The 22,752-nt window shown below is 46.2% G+C and overlaps 1 protein-coding gene across 1 annotated transcript; it reads right to left on the bottom strand.

Moving 5' to 3' along the window:
* Positions 1-1,296: 1,296 nt before the first annotated feature.
* SLCO4A1 (solute carrier organic anion transporter family member 4A1) lies at positions 1,297-16,068 on the bottom strand. Its single transcript, XM_051633369.1, has 11 exons — positions 15,121-16,068; positions 14,000-14,090; positions 12,929-13,050; positions 12,507-12,618; positions 7,855-8,009; positions 6,977-7,172; positions 6,222-6,387; positions 5,491-5,663; positions 5,067-5,131; positions 4,423-4,571; positions 1,297-3,620 (listed from the first exon to the last, which is right to left on the bottom strand). Exons 1-11 carry the CDS (start codon positions 15,935-15,937, stop codon positions 3,471-3,473), a joined length of 2,196 nt encoding a protein of 731 aa, XP_051489329.1. The 5' UTR covers positions 15,938-16,068; the 3' UTR covers positions 1,297-3,470.
* Between the last annotated feature and the right edge of the window lie 6,684 nt (positions 16,069-22,752).

Here is a 22,752-nt window from a genome sequence, read left to right as displayed (position 1 = left end):
GCTCCCAGCCCAGGCCCTCCCCGCCGCCCCGTCCCGCCGTCTCCGTTGCCATCTAGTGGTACCGGGGCCGGGGAGCCATCAGTTATCTCCCAAGCAAGGAAGGGAAAAGAAGGGAAAGCGAGGGAGTGAGGAAGCAGCGAGGCTCTGCTGCACACCCAGGTGAAGAGCTGAGGCTCTGGCAGCACGAAAAAGGATAGGGAGCCCCTCCAACTCGTCCGTGTGTCATGGAATCGGTTTGGGTTGGAAAAGACCTTTAAGATCAAGTCCAACAGTTAAGCCAGCCCTGCCAAGGTCACCACTAAACAGTGTCCCTCAGCACCACATCTACAGGGCTTTTAAATGCCTTCAGGGATGGTTACTGCACCACTGCCCTGGGCAGCCTGTGTCAGGGCCTGACAACCCCTTCAGTAAAGATTTTTTTTCCTGCTATCTAATCTAAACCTCCCCTGGCACAACTTAAGTTCATTTCCTCTTGCTCTATTGCATTTTACTTGGGAGAAGAGACCAACACCCCCTCACTACAGCCTCCTTCAAACTCAGGCTCTTCCGTTGACAAAAACAACTCATTGCCTGCCTGGGGTTTGGTCTACAACAAATAACATCCAGCTCTTTCTGCTTGGACTCCCTTCTGGGAGCTTGTTAGTTTTACTTCTCTGTTGCTTTCCCTCAGTGCCAACCACTGTTTGTTTGTATTCCTTAACAGCATGAATCAACCCTTAACAAACCATACATGACACAGGATTTTGACCTCACTTACGTAGTGTAGGTCTGAGGGAAACTCAATGGCTTGAACAGGGTTGGTCTGTTGATTAAGGAGGACAGCAAAGGTATTGCCTCTTTCTTGTTCCTCCCCAGCAACCAAAAATCTCATTTTTGCCTTCAAAAACAATTATTCTCTGTCTCAGGAGGAGAGGATGAGTCAGTAGGAGACAGCAGCCCACACTGTGTCAGTATCACCTTCTGTCCTACCAGAGATGCTGCCTGCAGCTCCTGTATCCATGAAGTTCTTTATTGATACTATGATTTAAGAACAAACCTAAAACCCAGCTCTCCTCCTTGGAGACACCAGGATGACCTGCCATGAAGCCTGAACCCCCACAGGGTGGCTCTCATCCTGTTAGCAGGAGGTTCTGTGGCACCATCTTCCCAGACAGCACGGATCCAGCCCACCCCTGCCAAGAACAGTGGTTGGGAAAGGGTGACAATAAACAAAAAACCACGAACACAAGCACCTGTGAAATACTGATTATATTTCTACACTTTTATAGCAATATAATAGTTCATATGAGACTGAGAAACATACTTTCAAATATTTTAAGTTACCTGTACACCTACATAACCTGCTTATGGCACAGGAAAGCCTTGTTCCTGCTTATTGAAATCCATGACTTACCAGTCCCACAGCAACATAATAAACACCCACAATCCCATGAGCTTTTCTTTTGCTCTGGAAACAACACACTCAGATAAAGCTAATTTTATAAACACTAGAATTGCCTTGCAATATCCATATATATTAAGAAAAAATCTACCTTTCATAAATACACCATACATAAAATATGTTCCCAAAATACATTCATGCATTTTCCCCTTTGAAGATCCCTGCTCGTACCCAAAGTATCTGGAAGCTGGGGGAGGCAGTTGCTGGGAAAGGCCTGGAGAAAGACTGGTGTTTGCAGGTGGCTGCAAACCCAGGTGGAGGTTGTGAAGAAGCCTTGGTGTTGGGGTTCACTTCAGCATCAGTGGGTCTAATCCTGCCTCCCTGGAAAAAGAGGAGTCTTCTGCAGGCTGTGCCCCATCAAAGCTGCACCAGCTGCCAATGTTCAAGCACCAAAAAAGTCACCTTCTATCTCACCCTGAACATTTCTAGTTTTTCCAGCAGTCACTGGAGATGCTCAAGTCTCTCCCAGCACTTGAGAGAGGCTGGGAAACAAGAGCTTTGGAAGTGGAAATATCACTACCAGGCTTCGGTGGAAGGAGATCTGTGAATTGAAGAAGCTCCTTTCTTGACCTCTACAGACTTAAGACTGACCACATTCCCAGCACCACCATCCCTGTCTGCAACAGTAATGATTTTACCCCTGCTCTGAGAATCAGTTCTTTGCTAACAAAGGAAAAAAATGCCCATCCTGTGTCTGCTTATGAAAGCACAGATACACAAAATATACAAAATATCTACAAAGTAATTCTAATTAGCATCTGGCACACAAGAAGTGCCAGTTTTGCAGCTCAATAATGTAGGTCCCGTCCCCAAGAACACAGTTTACCCAGTGTAGGGCTCCAGGGGCCAGTCACAACCTCCCCCGAGCCCTACCTGGCTAGTGTGGCTGTGCAAATACAGGCAAACTAACCTTACCTGGTCTGGGTTGAGAGGGAAGCCAGACATACACCTGCCCAAATTCCACTTTTCCCCCTCAGAAAGGTCCTGGTCAACAATGCAAGTGCACATTCAAAGGTCATTTTGGGGATGCTGCCCTCGCTACGTGCAAGCAGGCCGGTAACCAGACAGCACCCCCTTTCCACAAGTCTTTAGGGAAAGCAATCCCCTAAGCCAGTGGTCTAGAGACAAATTAAATTCAGCCTGATATTTCTCATCAACCCAAGCTTCGTCTTTACAGAGTGACCAAAGAGAAGCATTGCATAGATCTGTACCTCATGTCTTCCCACACCCAACAAACAGCAAGAAGTAAGTTCAAGTTTTGCACAGTAGGTTACAAAAGGCATCATTAAACAACACAAGAAAAAAATAGATGAAGTGTCACCACGGTGTAAACTCTGCAAGGAACTGAGGCAGTGAAGGTACAGTGCTGGGCAGCTCCGGGGGCTGGCTGGCTGCCTGTAGTGTACTGATGAATTTGCTAGACAAATCTCATCTCAAACCTGCCTCCCATTGCACAGTAACATGGATTTGCATAATTAGATAACTTGCTCCTGAACAAAAGGAGCAATGCTGCGTGTCACAGGAAGAAGGAGGACACTGTTGGGGCCATCCACTTTGCATACAGTAATTTAAGAGCCAGTTGTCCCCTTTGCAACACAGGCTGCAGGATAGCAGGGCTCTTTCCAGGCTTGGGAAGTCTCAACAGAAGTTTTGCTACAGTTGGCTTTACAATTAAGATATTAGGGACCAGATCTTCTGGTGATTTAAACTCCCCATGCTCCATTGGAGTTACTGGTGCATATTTCCACAAGTGGAGAATGTGGTCCTTGCTTGTCACAGACATAGAATAAAGCTAGAGTAGCCCTTTCTTTAAATTAAATAAAATAACTGCTTATGGCATCAACACACATTTTTAAATGTGTTTCTGCTGTTAAGAAAACAGCAAGCACACCAGTGATTAATTAAATTATTTCTCTTGAATTAAAAAAAAGTGATTAGTATTACCATTAATTTAAACCCCCCTCGGGACTGCACAACATCTTCTCATCAAATCTTAAAGACTGAGAAAGTCACTTCCAGGTGCACAGAGCTATACATCCTCTTCAGCAGGCAGTGAAGGTTTGTGTTCCTGGAGGCCACAGTTGCCATTTTCAGACACATCTGAGCTGCCTGGAGCCGACTCCGCTGGTGGGGGTTTGTAGAGTAAACAGGCAACTACAAAGAAGGTTGTCCCAAGCACCTGCAGCCACCAAGACATCCCATTACTCTCTGCTCCCCACAAAACCAGGCACCCAGCCCTCACTTGGGATGAGATTTGCTGACCGAGCTTTGAGGAGATGATGCAGACCAGATGCAGACCAGCTGGGCAGCAGACCAGCTCACAGAGCTGAAGTGGGTAAATATCTGTATTTAGCCAGCCCATAGCAATGGGACAGTGAGAATCTGCAAAGCTGTTCAGTCCCAGATGGACACCTGGAGCACAGCAACCTGCAGACTGACGCTGCCCCAGCCACTTGCTGGAAGGCTTTTGAAAACCTCTTTGTCACAGCAATTGCTAAACACTGCTATCTAGGGCAAGTGCTTATTTGGGAGCAGTTAAAATTATGGTTTTCAGCTAATAAGTGAGAAACACACAGCTTAGGTCTCTTATTTTCTAGCAGCGATTGGGGACCGGTTATGTACAGCCTGCCCACGATGCCACCCCTCTCTCTCACTAACACGCTGCAGTTCTGTATTTTACTCCTTTTCTAGCAAAAATTCCCTTTGGTAACTGTTGGGAGGAGATATTTCATACGGGGCAGCAGGAGCTGTAAGCCTAGGAAGTAATGGCAATTTAAGGGAATGCCGGTGCCTGGAGCACCATCACCTGGCAAGAAGCAAATGGAGCTTCTGCCTTCCCTGAGAACATTTCTTGTGTGAAGGTCTAATCTGGGCTGGGGGTCGGGACAAGCCAATTTTGTAAAATTCTCTCCCAGAGTAAAACAGTGTCTCCTAAAGACCTGCTTGCTTTATCAGAGAGTGAAGTCACGAGGCAGCATCACCTTGTAGGCCAGTCCAGCGATGAGGGTGTAGCGGCTCATGGCTGAGTTCTGGTAAACGTAGCACGAACCTTGCTCACCACACTGGTCCTGCCAGAGCAGGCAGGATTTATCAATCATGGACCCGAAGGCGATGGGGCCAGGGATGCCTCCTGTGGAAAGAGAGAGAGGACCTTCACTTTAGGCAGCGCTTAGGCACCAGCCTTTTAAGACATGAAGTGCTTGCAGAAAGCACCAGTCTCTGCTGCAACCCCTACAGCTGTAGGTATCCCAAATACACTGAAATTCAAGATCTGAGATTCCAGCGGGTCTTCTGACCATCCTGACCTACATGTTGCACAAGAGAGACAAGAGACAAACACAGGAACCTCAATGCCTCTGCTCCTTTCTTTTCTTAAAATAAGGACACGTTGCTCAGACGTTGCTCTTCAGCTCCGCCTGCGAGATGTTACAAAATCCTTCAGTTTGCCATCACACACAAAGGGAAATAGGTTTTTCTGAATAACAGCAAAGAAGAGAAAACATCCACCTTTCAGCAGCATGTCCCCTACCCCGTTCTTTTGCAACCTGTGTTTTATGCCTAGCTTGGCACACACTCCACACAGCCCACAGACCCCATGGATGCTCAGGTTCTCCTTGTTCCATACCTAGAGTTCGTACCACGATCCACTGGATCCCAAGTGCAAATGACCTTTGCCTGTCGGAGACACACCTGGGGAACAAAAGGGGACTGTTTAAAAATGCTGCCAGGATGCATGGCACCTCCCTGCCCTGTGACACCATGCACTCAGATCCAGCATGCTTGGATGGAACCTCTGGAGATTGAGGTTCACACCAGTGCAACATCCCTCCACCACTGCTGCAAACTGGGACACATATGTGGGTGCCCGGTGTCAGAAAACAGAGGTGTCAATGCTAAAATTTGCTTTCCCAGCTAGACAGGGAATTTATCCCAATGTCTCCAGGCTGCCAGTAGTGAGGTGCTTCCCATCACACCTTCCTCATGGCTTGAGCCAGGAGGATAAAGAGGAAAGGTGAATTCTTGTAGAGACAAGGTCATCCTGTGCTTACCGCAGAGTGGCGGTCAGGGCAGGAATACTGCTCAGGAAGGTGAAGAGAATCACCATAAACATGAAGAACAAGAGCAGGGGCCTTTTCTCACATGAGGAGGTGCATTTCCCTGCCTCTGCGTTGCTGGAGCCGAGCCGGAGGGTTTTCTCAACACAGCTACACTCGTGATAGACCTGGGAAAGAAAGGTCAGTGGGTGGTTTGCCAAGCAGTGATAGCCAAAGCTTTAAAAAACAGAAGTCAGGGAGGACAGAATCCAGCTGGTTTTCACTTCTGGAGTGAAGCAGTAATCAAACTGTATTCTTGACACACTTCTGTTTTAAAATAGGTTGTTAAATAAGGGAAATTTACTTTGCTAAGCAGCCCTTGGTCACTAAATGCCGTCATTACCCTTCCTGGGCCTTTGCCTTTTAATATGAGCAGCATGCTGGAAGGATGAGAAGGTGCATCATGTTCATTCAAGGCCCAAAACAAGAATTGGGACAGGAATTAGGTGCCTACCAAGCTCCCTGCCTGCCTGGGAGATTTACCATGGATTTCAGGGCAGTTTGACCTGGAGTGGGGTAAAACTGGTTGAACACATGAAAGATGCAAAACAGCATGACCTGAGAACATCCATCCTGCACTGGGCTTTTACACTGCTTTGCAAACCTGGGGACACTTTTGCAGAGCCAGCCAAATCAGTCCAAAGGTGTGCCACCACCTTGCTAATACACAGTGCTTTCAGACATACCTTCTTGCCATTCATGAGGTTTTCAGACACTTTTTTGCACCCAGCATGGCAGGGAGAGTAATACATAATGGCATCGCTCCCACAGACAGGGCTGTAGGTCTCCTGGAGACAGCCACACTCAGCGTTGCAGGCTGCTGTCAGGTTTAGGTGGCCACCAGGCAAAGCACTAAGGGAAACACGGGAACAGTCAGTGGGGAGACACAGAACAGCATTTTTCAGGAGGAAATGGGTAGGGCAAGAGAAGGATAAGGGGAGACTGTAGGAGATGTGGTGGATCACCAGGTAGCATAAAGCCAGGCTTGGGAAGGGCTTCATCTCACCCAATTTTAACCACGAAGAGGAGTTGTGCCCTGGAGCTGCCTCTATCCCACAGCTAGCAAGGGAGTTTAAGTGACCAGCTCATAGGGAGACACCTCCATTTGGAGAGGAGATTCCCACTTTTAGTCCAGTTTATCGCGCTGGATAAAGATGGGGGACCATGTGAAAGAAACGGAAGAGTAGAATATCTCACTCTCTGGTGCTGCTGGTCTCCCCTCCCTCACTGAAGATAAAACCTCTTCCATAAACTCTAACTAGATGCAAAAATTAGGACATCTATCCTCTGGATCTCACCCTCAGTGCCTGCCTGTAGGACTGACTGGACATCATTCCCAACACACTCACACCTGACTACCACTAGCACCGTGTATTTGGAGTTATCCTTCTATTCTGACCAGGGCCATGCAGCACAAGACAGATGGGATGGTTGTTCTTACCTTCCCTCATACATCTGGGTCACTCCTGCCATCGGCACGTTAGGGCAGTGAATAAAAAAAATGAATATTGCCAGCAGGCTGGACACTGTGCAAAGTAAACACAACTTGATGATTCCTGAACAGCGGAGTTTAAATTTATTCACAAGGAATCCTCCCAGGAATGTGCCTCCCCCTCCAGCTGGCACGACCAAATAACCTGAAAAAAAGGAGGGAAAAAACCCAAAACATGCAAGTTTAGAAACGTCAGCAAGGAGCTTTTGTGTCTAAATACATTAACTGCAGTCTGCCTGCATGAGAATAACACCTTGTTTTGCTGCATGGGTTCTTGGTGGAAGTTCAGTGGACTTTGCTACAGTAGGTGGTCCTCCATAACAGCTCAGGTATCATGGCACAAGCCTGGTAAGGCAGCTCTTCCTACCAAGAGATCTTAAAACAGACTCTGAGGAGCACATCATGGGTACTGATGCTTGGACACCACTTCCTCAGCCTATGATACAGCAGCTAAGCAACGATCTCCCCACATCTGGGATGCTGACAAATACATCCCCCAGTTCAGACATCCCTCATTAGAGGCAACATTTAGTTAATGTTTCCTCATAATGCACTAGAAAGAACAGACTACAATTATTTTGCCTTCCTCTAGAGGGTAACAGCTGGCTACAAAAGTGACACATTTCCTCCTGATGTCAGTAGATACAGCTCTGAAAAAGCAGCTGGTACAGATGAGCTGATGGGAAACAATCCTGTCTAAGAGCTGAAGCAGATGACTGCTCTGTGAATGAACTGCAGAGCCTTCTTGTCTCCATTCTAAAGGAGCTACAGTGCTCTTGTCTTTGTAGGCAAAACAGGAAGACGTTGCAAAAACCTGGTTTCCTTACCAAAAAAGGTAGCAGCCTCAGAGGCACTTAAACTAAACTGAGACTCCAGGAACTTGGGTCCAAATGTGGACATCCCAGCAATGAGGGTGGCTTCAGTTGCTCCCGCTAAGCAGAGGAAGATGAAAGTGGGGTTCTTCAGAAGCAGCAATACTGATCTGGGAAGGACAAACATACTGGAATTGAATCACTGTGGCACATTTTGATTTTAGGTCAGTCTCTTATCTTCAAGTCAGAAGGGCCATGTGCAACACGAGGCAGAATCCCATCATGCTGCTTCTTCCCAAAAGACAAAACCACAAAAGGGAGCTAACAGACTTTGAAAAAGCAGTGAGCTTCTCCACTTAGACTTACTGAGTCCTACCAGCCAAGGAAGGATGCTGAGGGTACCCTCACCTCTCCTGATGTACCTGCACAGTGTAGACATCAGTGCTTTGTGGAGACAGTCTCCATTGTAGGTAGAGGTCAACAAGTCTGCCTTCAAACTCTGCCTTTATATGTAATGTCTCTTGTGTACCAACCTGCTCTGGCTCTTGTTCCAATTGGTTGTTGTCCTGACTGTCTTCAAGCACCTAACACATGCTTAGAGAATAATCTGAGTATTTTCCATTCCTGGAAGGACACTACTCCTCACCAAATCTATCAGTCCCTGATGGCAGTTATCTTGGGGTTCCCAAATCAACTAAGAGCAGGGAACAAAGCTGTGTTACATCCTTACATACACACGTGCTCTTCATGTGCACCCGCCTCCTCCTGGGAATACCAATCTCTGGTAACCATGGATGTTTTGCAGCTCAGGGGAAATACCAAGCAAGCCTTTCTGTATGGAGGAAAAACACCTCCAAGACACCTTCTATCCCACAGAAACCCATCTTTCTCCCACAATCTAAGCATAGTTTTACATTAAGCTTAATGTATTTCCTCGAATTACACATTTTAATTTCAGCCCAGCAGGATTTAGGAGAGAGCCACAGATATGCCTGAAAAATTGCCATGTGTCATTTATATGCAGAAAGATGATCCAGCAATGATTCCATCTCTGAGACACAGAAACACCCTCGGGCACATAGGATGGTCTCAATTACCTTTCACTTGCTTGGATATTGGACTAAGAGGGTTGACACAACTTTCCATGAGGCGTTTTGTAATGAACTGGAAGTTCTGCAACATGACTTTTCCCCAGACCAGTACCACAGTTCATCCCATTCCTGAGACAGGCACAAACCTGGGATCCTGCATCAATGGCAGGGACAGGGATGCTGTGGGATGCTGGCTGAATTGAAAGGCACAGTCACTTCCCACCTACTGCTTTGGAGGAAATATGACATCAGAGAAAACCAACTGTAGTACAAACAAGTGAGAGACGTGCTGAGACTCAGCACCAGATTTATACAACTTTACCCACATAAAGTGAAGAATGTCTTTATACCATAAGAACAAGGAAACCAAAAGACTGAAATACCACACATTCTTACACCTCGATTACAGGGGACTATCCACTAGCAATTGCCTAGCTGTTGGGATTAGTTTAGTTTAATCAACTATTTTTCTGAAATGATCTTTTCAACTGTGCTTTATTTGGAAGCATGAAGTGTAATCTCTTAGTGAGAGAACACTTGTGGTTTTTGCAAAAAAAAAAATGTACAATGCCTTCACCTCTTTAGAATTCAAGAGAGAATAGAGGAGGAGTTGTCCTCTGGCACTGGTGTGACTTCATGCCTGTTGGCCAAAGCTCACAGGTAGGAAAATGCAGAGGAATTCCTTTCAGCTCTGAGAGTAAGGATTTACTCAGGTAATTTAATCTGTTTACAGATGGAAGACGTAGTTGTGAGGAGCTATGGTATATGCAAAGTCAACATGGACCTTTTTATTGCTACCAGAAGGATTTCAGTCACACCCAGAAAACACCTAACTCTTGAACGGTCTTGTCTGTTCTTAGTTCTGGCAGCCAAAGGGATTTCAGGAGGCTCAGTGCTTCCAAGAGAAGAATCTCACCACCTATAAAAGCCTGATCCTGCAAGCCTTTACTGCTATGGGCAGATATGGGTACTCTTTCCTCAGGGTATGGTCCTGCTGTGTAGGTTGGGACCACCTGTACCACCAGAGCCTGCTCCTCTGAGGAACACCTGCATGCCCAGGATACTGTAACAGAGTATGGCCACAGGCTAATGAGTCAGTAGTGGCAGAAAGATATTTATGCAATCTTAAGAGTGTGTGAACGGGGACTTTTCCAGCACAAAATGATCCCTGTTGTCACCACCACCAAGGGAACAGAGGGCAGTATGTATGTCCTGCAGGAATGTAAACCCATCTGCCTTTACAACACACGGAAGCTATGGAAAAACTGTGAGACAAATGAAAACCCCATCCTGCCACCTAATCCAAGAGGGATGAGTGAAATACTGGCCATAGCTTCTCATGTTGAAGACCAGATCTTGACAGACCAGTGAGTGATTCTCACAAACACTGTCCCACAGCTCGCTGGGACAAAGCCTCCTCTCCTGGCACAGCTCTGTGTGTCTTCTGTTTGAATCCCTCTGTGCTGACAGCAGGGGCTATTTCATGAGAGCAATCCTATAGAACTAGAGAAAGGAAAAGGCTATTTTATCAGGTCTTTTCAACTTAAGAATTAGACAGAAGTCTTTTCAGGGCAGAGGATTAAGCTGTACAAGCTGCATCCCTGCAAGCTCCTGCTCTTCAGCAGCACTGTGAATACAGCAATTCATTAAGCTCACTTAGAAATGACCTGACGCTATGGAATAGCATTATATTTCATCAGTATTTCTGTTTCTCTTTGTGAAACTCCTACTGTCTGTACTGCAACAAAATGTGCAGTGCCTAATCCCTTACTAAAACAAAAGCAACAGTGTCCTTTGGCCTTGTTCTCCAGCCTGGTCCTTATGTCCCCAGGAGCTGTACACACAGATGGGATCTTCTCTTTAATGCAAGTTTCCAGAATAGAAACCCTTTAAGGCACTTCCCTTTTACTAATCAAAAGCAGGGAACACAAAAGTCTGTTGGGTTTTTGCTTTCAAACGAAAGCCACACTAAGTTGTTTGTACCTGTCACTCTGACAGCCTTCACCAAGAAACAGTGGGAGTTTTGTTCCAGATCAGCAAGAAAATCACCAACCACTGAATTTCACCCCTCTCTACTACCCTGTTTGTCTTGGTTTCAGTCATAACCTCACCATTATTTAAATGCAGGTTTTGAATTCAATTTCCGTGCAGAGAATAAACCATGACCTCGGAAAATGGCACCCAGTCAAGAATGCCATTTAATAACAGTATTGAAATCTGCTCTATGTCATATTCTTCATAAAACTGCCTTAACCCCTGGTAAACTTCCTACCAAGTCTCCAAAAAAATTCAGACCAACGTGAGTACTTGTATTGACACAACACAGAGCAACTGCTGCTGAAAAATCCCAAACCGAGCACCTGCTTCACTCCTCCCCTGCCAGCACAAAGGCAAATTCCACATCTGAGGTTCAGGAGTAGTTGCTGGCAGCAGCCCAGGGTTTGGCAGCACTGAATGTTTGCCTTTGCATGGAGCAGGCATCACACGAAGATGTAAAATCCTCCCAACAAACAGTGCTAGGAGAAATATGAAAAAGAAAAACCCCCTTATTGATGACAAGCTCCCAAAGGAATTGTCATCCAGGCATCTCTGCAATGTCCACAGCTTGCACAACAGCTAAAGCCAAGCTGCAAATAAAGAAGCACCTCTACCCTGCCTTCCTTGGAACCACAACTTGAAACAAACAAAAAAGAAATCATAAAAGATTTCAAAGATCCATACCAAATGTTTCCAGGTGAAAAGAGCATATTTTGTTTGGGCCACCCACTTGTTCCCACCCAGAATTCCTTTGAACCACTTCCTACCAAACCTCCTGCACTCTCCCACACCAGTGGCCCTGGGGTTACCCACGCTGCTGTGTCACTGCTTTGCTGGAGAGATAAGAAGTAGTAACACAAAATAGGTGGCTGGAAGATGCAAGGCAAAAGAAAAAAGAAAAGAAAAAGGCAACTAAGAATAAAAGAGCAAGGGAACTGAAAGCTACAGTGCAGGATATCTTGTTCCCTGAATTTGGAATGGCGCTATAAGAGTCTGGGTTCTGCTTCCTCTCTTTTCTCATTAAAAGGACAAAACAGATCTTACACAACCAAAAACAGAGGAAAGGGAAGGCCCCAAGGGGACAGAGAGGAGGAGATGCTGGATAACACTCAGCTGGTCCAGGTGAGGTCAAACATGAGCAGGCAGAAAGAAATAATGCTGCTGGGGAGAGGAAACAAGATGGCAACACCTGTGTATCTCCCATGGCCTCAAGGCTGGCACCAACCCTCTCCTGGTGCAACTCAGCACATTGCCTAGGGCTGCAGGTGGACTCCACACATGGATGTAAGACAGGGCCAGCACCTTGTCCCCTGCTCGACCACATGGTCCCCAGCACAACTACTAGTCCAGCCCAATTTCTGAGAGCTTCCAGATGCTGACAGGACCAGGTGCTTTGCAACCTTCTCAGCAAGAATGTGTCATTGTCAGATTTGAAGGTGGGCAAAACCTTTTAGCGGGTGTCACAAAAGACAAGCTCAGTCTGGGCCATTCCTCTCACTTTTGGGGAGGGCTTCCTGAACCTCTGGGGGGTTTTCTCACCGAGGCAGATCTTTAACTGTTTTCCCAAAGTCCGGATCTGATGCTTTTTTGTGGCTCCCATCTTTTATCTGATGAGCCTCTGACACCCTCATAACGATGTACCGCTGGGATCCTGAAAACAAGAGGCACATGGGGACAAAGAGCAACGTGAGACACGGAGTGTGGATGCTACCAAAACGGTGGATTTGCAAGGGAAAAATGCAACATGACATCCTCCCTCCACCAGTGACTGCAAAGAAGGAGCAGGGAAACAGGCAGCTGGAAAGTCAAGGGGGTAAAATCCATGTAGGAATTACAGTTTAAGCACTGTAAGCTCTTCCTCTGCTCCTGTGCCCCCAGCTACAGACATGCACAAACATGCAAGCCTCAGGGCCAGCATGATTCCCACACAGCCCCAGCCCCAATTCCCTGGAACCACCTACCTGGGAGGCGCTGGGGATACCCCAGGATGGGGATGGAGATGAGGAGAGAGGCTGCTCCAGCCCCGAGGAAGCCGATCCACCAGGCCCCCACCCACAGCGTGTTCTCCGGGGCGATGTCGATCCTGCAAGAAATGAAGCCAAGAGGACACAAGGGAGAGACTGAGTGGGACAGCTCAGCGTGCCTCTCCCTGAAGCTGGGGGGCCCAGAGGACATGAGGGGAACATCAGGGAAGGAAACTGAGCTCTGGCCTCTTCCATGGTGATCTGCTGGGGATGCCACATCCAACATCCCTCCTGGCACAGCAGAGCACTCTCTGCTGTACTGGAGAGCACAACACTCAATGAACCTTGGAAACTACATGGTTTAATTCTCCTTTAATCTCTAGCTTGCACATTCACCTCTCCCCCTTTCATTTGTGCTTTGGGGTTGCTACGACCCTTGTCCCTCCCCAGAGCCACCCTCTGCAAGAAAACTGGTGGAAATCATAGAATGACAGAATGGTTTGTGTTGGAAGGGAGCTTAAAGATCACTTAGTTCTAAGCCCCTTGCCACAGGCTGGGACACTTCTCAGTAGACCAGACTGCTCAAAGCTCTGTCCAAATAACCCACTCCATCCTGTGGAAACCACCTTCCCCTTTTTAACCCATTCTTCTGCCAAAGAGCCTGCAAGGAGATAAGCATAAATTACACATACTCAGAAGTAAGGAGGGACTAAGCATCCTGGCTGGATTACCAGGAGGACAAACAGCACTACCAGTAGCATGGCCTTCTCAGGGAACTCATTCAAAAAATTCACCCGCTGCTCGTAGCCTCATTAGCACAGGCAGTGCAGCGGGAAGGAGGATTTAAGCTGACAGATTTGTTAGCAATTTTCTTCCAACAATAGCACTCATGCAAGCCACCCTTCCAGCCTCAGCACCCCCACAGAAACACTGCTGAACACCACGGACATGTTTCCACCCAGCCACCAAGTCCCTTCTGCAGATTACTATTGTTATTATTATTTTTTTACCCCAATGGAAACATACAGCATAAAGGAAAAGGAACAAGATTATTTGTTAACGACTTACTCTCTGCCAATTTCAGTATAAATATTTAGAAACATTCCTCCTACCAGATAACCCGCTGCAGGCCCAAGGATTGCAGCAGTGTAGAAAACAGCTGAAAGGGAAAACAAGCAGTGTCAGACAAATAACAAGGTTTCAGAGGCAGAGACGCTGCAGAGCACCACTGCCTGATTCCCTCCTGGATGTGGGATGCTCAGCCTCCTGCTGCCTCACACCCTTCTCCCCAGGCCAGTGCCAAACCAAGCCAGACAGCTTTAAGAAGTTTTCCTCTCACACTTCTGTCCCATGGAAACTTTTGTATCCAACTGGGGAATTTTTATAGCAAAACTGTGGTTCAGTGGAAAACCCTACTTATGTAGCTACTGTTTTATCATTTAGCAGGGATGTAGATGCCCCTGCTGTCACATCCCAAGAGCCAACGTGATGACTGTTGTCTCCCCGTGGACAATGTGCAACATCTACACTAAACATGGCACCACCGGGACTTATTTTGATTTGCTGCTGTGGAAAGATCATCAGCTTATTGATGATCTCCTCTTCCAGTATGGCAGACTGCTAAAGTTTGACATTGCTGAAAGGTCAAGGTCGACCCTTTCAGCAATGTCACCCAACAGGACTGTAAGTGTTTGGCAATGTAAGTAATCAGTGACAAAGAGCAGAGGAGTGAGCCGAGCCTCTTTCCCCAGTGAAGCCTGCCTGTGCTTTGCTCCAGCAGTGTCTGAGCATCCCAGCGACTGCTCCTGTTGTGCTGTGGCTACAGGGCTGATGTCTCCTTGCACAGATGGCATATGGCCTTATGGTTGTTTGCCAGAGATGTTAATGCCACATAGGGGCTGAGGCACACTCTCCTCAAGCTGGTCCTGGGCCTCCTGATCTGCAGGGTATGGGCTGCAGGAATGAAATGCCCAGCTGCACTTACAGTCCTATCCTGTAAATAATCAAAACTGCCTGAACAGCTGCCACTTCTCTCTGATTACCACCTCACTGGCCATCAGGAAGGAAAGCCTGAGAGCACCTCTGGTGAAACAGCTCAGTGTGGGCCATTGAGTGCCAAGGCAGAGGGACCAGCTCTCCCTCCTACCACCCAGCCCATGGCCCCAAGCTGCCCCTCCAGCTCCACTCACCAATGTACACAGGGGAGTAGTTAGTCTTGACATTTTCATCTAAATAGGTGACACCGAGCGTGTAGAGCGGTGTGGCTCCCATCCCATGCAGGAACTGCCCCAGCATGAAGACGAACCTGTAGCCAGAGAGGCTGGAGACAGCCTGGGCACAGGGCAGGCTCTGGTTCCCCCCGCAGACCCCAACCTCCACTGATGAACGAGCTTCGTACTGTCCTGTGGTGAAGTGGGGCAAGGCAAAGAGCAAGGAGCCCAAGCCCATGACCAGTACACCCCAACCCAGCCATCGTGGTTTGTGGCCATTGCCCCCAAAATAGCTGACGAAGGTCAAGCAGATGCAGGCAGCGATGTCGTAGGAGCTGGCGATCAGCCCGCTCTGGTAGCTGCGGAGGTCGAAGCGTCGCTCGATGGAGGTGATGACCGTGTTGATGAAGCCGTTCACCGTCATGCCTTGCAGGAAGGAGGCCACGCAGAGGAAGAACAAGATGCCCTTAGAAGTGTTAAAGAGTTGTAAGCACCCAGGGGTGAACCCCCCCCAGCCACACGCCAGGTCCTCCCCTTCGGCCGATACGTATTTAATCCCTTGGCTGAACTGGGTGTCCTCCTCTGCAGGGCTGGTGGAGCAGAGGGGTTCAGCACTGGAGCTGGAGGGGCTGGGCACACTGGAGGACATGGTGCCATTCCTCAGCGGGGTGCCACACACCTCCTGCCTGCTTGGGGAATCAAAGGTCTGGCTGGGAGGAGGAGATGGGCGGGAGAAGTCAAGTGTCTGAGCAAAACAAAAGCCATTTTCTCCAGTCGAATTCTGGGGCATTGCCATGAACAGCAAGGCAGAGCTGAGCAGCAGGTCACAGTGGGGCTGGTGGCCGGGGTGACTTCTTGAGGACTTGCCTATCCAGGAGATGCAATTTTTGGCACTTACATCAGCAGGGAAACAGCAAAGGCTGACGCCAAGACCATTCTGATCTGTGAAGAGAGAATTTTTACACATGCCTTTATATAAAACCATGGTCAAAACCGTAAAATATTGTTCCCTTTCTCTTCTCTTTTAATGAGTATTAGCAATCCACTGTGCAGCTGGATGTGTGCCCTCCCCACGGGGGTGTCGGCACCTCAGGTATTGTGGCACCACTAGTATTACAGAAAAAACCCCAAAACCCAATACATTCAATTTATTAAAAATAAAAGAAAAAAGGCACCTGTGAAGGCAGCTGAACCTCTTATCCTTCCTCTCGAAGAGAACCTGGTTAGACATCAAACCATCACTCTGCCACCCACAACCTCTGCTCCTCTCCTTCCCCTTCAGAGGACAGCGTCCACAGCTACAGGTTTCCCACTGCTGAAAGCCCTTTGGTCTCTCTTTCACACTCTGTCAATAACAGTTTATAATTATCCTGAAAACTTTCCACAGTCAGACTGATTTTATTCCAACCCCTCAGATGTGTTTACAACTATTCAGTAAAATCCCTTCTTTAACTAATTAGACTGCGTGCCTTTCAGAGTGAGCTGGAGGGCAGAGGCAGCTGACTCTAACCTGATTACTGATGCAGGCTGCCTTCTTTCCACTGGTTCCTGTGCATCTCAGCACCTGATCATGCTGGCAACCAAGAGTATTTTTTAAAAAAACCTTGGCTGAAATACAAATATGAAAACCAGAAGGTTCTCCCTTGAATGCTGATCTTAAATGCACAACAAATGCTAGGCAAGAACTGGTTTGTTAGCATCTCCAAAACATTCTGTATCTCCCAATATTTTTGGTCAATATCTGTTCAAGAGGTTTCTATAAAAATGTTCCACTTGAAATGACAATCAGCTTAATTGACAGAGAACAGGAAAAACAGACACTTGTTTTTCCAACAAACTGAACCTTGCTCAGATCACTGGAACCCGGGAATATTGCCTCCTTTGGTGGATAAATCAACTGATCTTTGTGCTGTTTGAAAAGCTTATTGACAGCTGCTTGGAAACAATATATAAGAGTGCTTTAGCACTCTAACTTTATTGAAGTCAAAAGTGATTATTAGGTCCTGGATCAGGCTCTAAGGGGCAGAACTGGTTGTGTTACCCTGGTGTAAATCCAAGGCACCTCTTGCACAGCAGCTGGCTTTCAGCTGCACGCTTCCCTGGTGTTGTATGTGACTGCAATTGTAAGAAGGTTGCTTGGCTGGAGACTGCTTTTGCTGTCACTGATTTCAGAGGGTAAAAAGGAGCTCATCTCTGTTAGTTAACTGATGTGACCAGGAACCAAGAGGATGCACCTCCCCAAAGGATGCATCTTCATCCTGGAGGAAACGCTTCTGCTGCCTCTTTACCAGCACTGGGTATCTCTTCTGATATTTCATTAATATATATTGATATGTCAATATTTCACGAGTCAGGGAAAAGATTACAGCTTGTCATTCAAGTTTTCTTTTCCTTAAAGTAGCAGGAATCTGTACCATCAGACCCAGGCAGTGGTATCATCCTCCCCTTGGCTTTGATTACCCTTACTCCCACTTAACAGTAAACACAGGGTGAAACATTTCCAGGAAAGCAACCCATCCTTTCTCCAGGTGGCAGATGTTTCCCACTCCCTCCCCGAGAAGCCTCCTCTGCCCCCAAAGCCAATATCCTGGCCAGCTCCCAATGGACCTGGGCTAATGACTTGTACCCAGGAGCTGCAGGCAGGGAGCCCATTCCTGCTCAGTGCTGTCACCAGGCTGCTTTTTATCTCTCCAAATGCATCTAAACTGACAGTGACACATTCCCTGGGAATATTAGCTTTCACAGGAGCCATATGCCACTTTAAACGACAAAATATAATCTTTAGGGAAAAGAACCCAAGCAACTTCACGAATTTCCTAATCACTCTCATTCATCTGAGCCATCCATTTATTGTTTCCCATTCATCTCTGTTTTTAATGACTCAGCTGATGATTTCTTGCTTACATCGAACCAGTCCCAATGCTATTATCTCCCAGCTGTAGATTTACTCTGCTTGCTGCAAGATTTTAACTCAATTTTTCCAGCTGTACAGCTGGTTCCAGACTGCCAACACTACTGAGTCAACACAACAAAAGCAGAAAGGCAATGAAAACCTATGATTTGTATTTTGTGATGACATTTGTAAAGACTTTTTTTCCCCCTCTAATATTTAGCATTAAATCAGTAGTAAAACTTGCAAGCTTTTCATCAGGTGATCATTTAAAAAGTCACAGGACCAATTAAAAACATTTTGTGTCTCTGCCAAGGACTGTGATTAGATTAATGTTACAAATTAACTCATAACTGACATGCAAAATAATCCCATTTGTTGAAGCATGCCCAATAATAGTTAATCTTCCCTTTCAATCTGAGGCATTTTACTTTTATAGGTTATTATTGTGGCAAATAACATTTATTCATAACTTGGGCTTTCCATAGTGAAGCACAGTTTATGGTTTATGAGCAGACTTAATCATTTTTTTCAAGACTATGGCATCCATGGAGATATCTGCTACAGGACAGGAACGGGGGATTTAAAAATGATCAGAAAATCTACTGTAACCCAGGGAGGAGCAGCCCCAGGGGATGCCTGGGGGCTGTGCTAGGCAGCCTGTTATTCTCCTCGACGTGGGAGAGAGTCTGACCTTACTTAATAGATACTTTGACTTTGAGAAAGTCCAAATCCCAGTACCAAGCTCATGTTACTCCAAAAAGGGACAAATTCATCTGGGTTTGTACATTTAATTTCTCTTGGTAACATATACTGAGCTTTTTTCAGATAGTCTGGCTTCAGAAGATTATCAGTACTACTTCTGTCGTAGCTGATAAACACCGTATGGATCAAATTCAATCCACTCCCTGGTTTAGGAAGGGGAAAACATCCCAAAAGTGACATAAATCCAAGTCCTGGAAATGTTTCAGGAAAGAGAAACACACTTAAAGAGCAACCAGGTGACTACATATCCAATGCTGTGCTCACTGTCAGTGCTGCAGGGACAGCTGAAGTGCAGAGGAGACACTTGGAAGCAGGGGGACCTAGGAATACTCTGCCCCCTCTCCTGTCAGAAACATGTTGTTACATGATTAATCCCACCAGAGTCTGAAGCATGGGACAGAGAAGTAGAAACTGCCTTTAAACTATCACATGAGCAAGGACACATTTATAATTAAATAAATTCCAAGTAGTAAAGCTTAGCACTGACAAAATCCTTTGTATGTTTTCCAAGCACTTCCCATTGGCAGGCAAATTAATACAATAATATGCAAGAAATCAGGAAGGTGGCTTGGATAATTTTCAATTAGCTGCTTGAAAATTGCTTTGAAGATAAATCTAGCCAGATTTTCTGAGCTTACTTATTTGTTCCAGCTTATCTGTGCAAATAGAATTGGCCACAGCTGCCTCAGACCATCTTCAAAAACTTGCAGTGCCAACTCTCAAAGATTTAACTGGGCCAGTATATTCTGCCACAGCAAAGATTAGCCAGACAAAAGGTTCTTTTATGCTCTAATACCTAACTCCCTCTCCCTACTGTCACTCTTGCTTTAAGATCCTTTTCCCACCCATAAGGTTCCAGCCACTGCTCCTGGCCATGAAGTCTTTGTGGCTCTTCCACTGCAGATCCATCACCAGCATTTTTCCCAGCCCCCTCCACACCATGAGCATTATTTCCCAACATTTGGATTCTTATAACCGATTTAAGGACATTTACTCTTCAGGATAATGTTTCTGCATGAGTCATTAGCTTTTCCCAGTGATTACCAGTTAGTTCGTATAGTTATCCCTTCTGTGTTTCTATGCAGAAGATGCAGATTCAGGCAAATCTTATATAAGAAATGAAGCCAAACGAGCCGAACCCAAATGAGGAACGTGAGACACCATTATTTGCTACTTCTAAAGATAGAAGCAGTAAAAATGCAAAAAAATGCAGCATCCTGTGTTATACAATGCAAAGATGCAGAAAACAATATAATAAAATAACGCTGACAATCGACTGTGGTTTACAGGAACTTACTCTTTTTCATCCTCTTGGTTTGATCAGTATGAAGGTAAAAACAAAAAGGGCAAACCAGAGGAAATGATACCATGAAACTTTGTGGAAGCCATGCCACAAAAAGATGGATTTGGCACAAATAACACAAGGTCCTTCTGTGGTGGGTGGTGTGTTAATATCATGCAGAATTACTGCATCTTCCTCATAAACAGAGGGCAACAGTCACTGCTGGAGTAGCAAAGCCTTTCCACAGGCTTTTCTCTTGCATTGCTGTTGGATAACAGGCTTTTCATTGAGATATCTCCTTCATCTGGCTTTCTTTCCACTGAATGCTCTATTCATGTGTTACACCAGGCTGCCCTCCTCTTCCAGGCTATCAGGAATCTATTTTTTGGCTTGATCATAAGAGCAAAAGTGAAACCACAAGTGAACTTGGAGTCAGAACTATTTATACTCTAACTGGGACCACTACCCCCATTTCCACTGTCAACCATTCAAAAAAACATTCACATGAGAACAGCTAAATGCATCATGGAAAAGAGAAAGTTGCTGATCATCAGCATCCCCTGCAACATTCACCAACCTCAGAGCACACGAGTCCATGAGATGGGCAGAGGGTTGAAACTGTGTCAAGTGGGAGCACGAGAGAAAGAGAAAGTACAGGAAGGATCCAGCCAAGGAAAGAGCATTTCCCACACAAGCCTGCTTTTTTTCCACATCAGCAAGTAACAGCTTCCCCAAACAGCCCCTGGAGCACAAGCTCACTGGTGCACACCACTTAGCCTGGATCTCGTTTAACACTCAGCGATGCTCTCTAATCCTCTTAGGTATTAGTCTTGAGATTCCTGCCAAGCACAGGAGCAGCACAGCCTCCCAGACAGCACTTAAATGAACTCCCAGCTTGAAATGGGCTGTTTTGCAAAATGCAGTAGGACTCCAGCTGTTCATTTTTTGCTTAACCTCAGATGAGCACCTAGGAAGTCACTACAGCACGCAAAATGCAAAGTTAAATAACCCTGGCTTCTGTCTCAGGTGACTCCCTAGGAAGTCATTTGGCTTTAAGAGTGGGATTTATCTCTCTTAATTACTTGTTTAAAGTGAAGTACCTAATTTGAGTTAGACATTCCTATTGTCTCTCTGTTGCCCACTGCAAGGAGATCATCACATCCAGGTTATTTATGGCCCTCAAGCCACATCTCCACAATCACTATTTTGAGTGTTACTGAATCACCCATCACTGCAGAGATGATCTGGAGCAGGAACAGGCACATAATCATATTTCTGTTGGAGTAGCCAAGCATATTACACAGAGCTTATTCCTGCCCCATGTTGGCTACCACAATGCAAACAAGAATTGATCTAGCACAAAGCCAGATGGCACAAAATTAACCCTTAAAGCACGAATCTGTTGTGACACATGAGAGTTTGGACCAGATCAGTGCATAGTCTCTAGTAACTGTAGGATTTCTGACTTGGCATTGGCAGCCTCTAAGTTTCTGGACACCAAGCACTCTCCAAGTAATCACAGAATCACAGAATGGTTGGGGTTGGAAGGACCTCTGGAGATCATCGAGTCCAACCCCCCTGCCAGAGTAGGAGCACCACAGAATCTAGGGCAGGACACAGAAACACATCCAGACAGATCTTGAAAGTCTCCAGTAAGGAGACTCCACAACCTCTCTAGGCAGCTTGTGTCAGTGCTCTGTAACCTTTAAAGATTTTCCTCACATTGAGGTGGAATTCTGTGCCCTAATTTGTATCCATTGCCTCTTGTCCTATCACAGGGGGATGACTGGAAAGAGATTGGCCCCTCCTGCTTGACACAATCCACCCTCCTCAGGTGAGCTAACCAAAAGCATCACACTTCATTGTATTTCATCCAATTAAAATAAACACAAAGTTAACTTCCAGTTAATTTGCATTTGATTATGAAACACTCTAGATCTTGACACACGGTGGTATATTTTGGGATTTATTCAAAGATGACACGTCCCTATTGTGTAATCTAGATGAAATGATGACCACTTTCAAAGGGATGACTTCTCTTAATTCATCAACTCAAAAATCCCAAACCAGTCCCACAACCACAAACTACAGCTACAGAAGCTCCAAGATGAATGGTAGGAACCCAGATCCAAAGAGGAACAGGACAGAGATCAGGACTCTGGCTGACCACTGCCACCAAATATGGGCAGAAGCAGCCAACATGAAATTCCACCTCCCTTAGAAACCTCAAATCTCTTTCAATGGTCAGTCCATGTGTCACATCTCAAGAATGGTGACAAACCACCACAGATTGCAAATGGGCAGGTATCCCTCAGCTGAACTGCCCTTGGGTGCCTGCTTCGTCCATGGCTGGCTGCATCTAAAGAAACATAAACACGTCAAACAATAGATGAGACTCCACAGATTCTTTTGAGAGATGCTGGTGGAAAGGTGCTGAGCAATCTAGTTCTGCATTAACAGGCCTCTCTGAGAAATCCAGCTCAGGAGGAAACAGCAACTCCATACACAGACACACAATAACATACTAATGAATGTCTAGAGAAAGGTGAGTGCACGAGTGAGAACACTCTCAAGAGGTCTGCAAGCTGCCCCTCTTGCAGGCTGGCACGTCCTTCATCTGACAATCAGGTCAGTAATTCATTCCTACTGCCAGGGAGCAAATTGCTGCCAAATG

This window comes from Apus apus, chromosome 15 (genome assembly GCF_020740795.1).
Source record: "Apus apus isolate bApuApu2 chromosome 15, bApuApu2.pri.cur, whole genome shotgun sequence".
In the NCBI taxonomy this organism is placed as follows: domain Eukaryota; kingdom Metazoa; phylum Chordata; class Aves; order Apodiformes; family Apodidae; genus Apus; species Apus apus.
Note: the sequence above shows the minus strand (reverse complement) of the source record. Positions and strands in the feature narration are given on the sequence as shown.

Coding starts and splice junctions, on each gene's coding strand:
- SLCO4A1 (XM_051633369.1), bottom strand. CDS start 15,937: ATGGCAATGCCCCAGAATTCGACTGGAGAAAATGGCTTTTGTTTTGCT. Junction 8,010..12,506: donor ACAGTTAAAGATCTGCCTCG/GTGAGAAAACCC, acceptor TGTCCTTCCCAG/ATCAGTATTGCTGCTTCTGA. Junction 6,388..6,976: donor ACCCAGATGTATGAGGGAAG/GTAAGAACAACC, acceptor TGTTTCCCTTAG/TGCTTTGCCTGGTGGCCACC.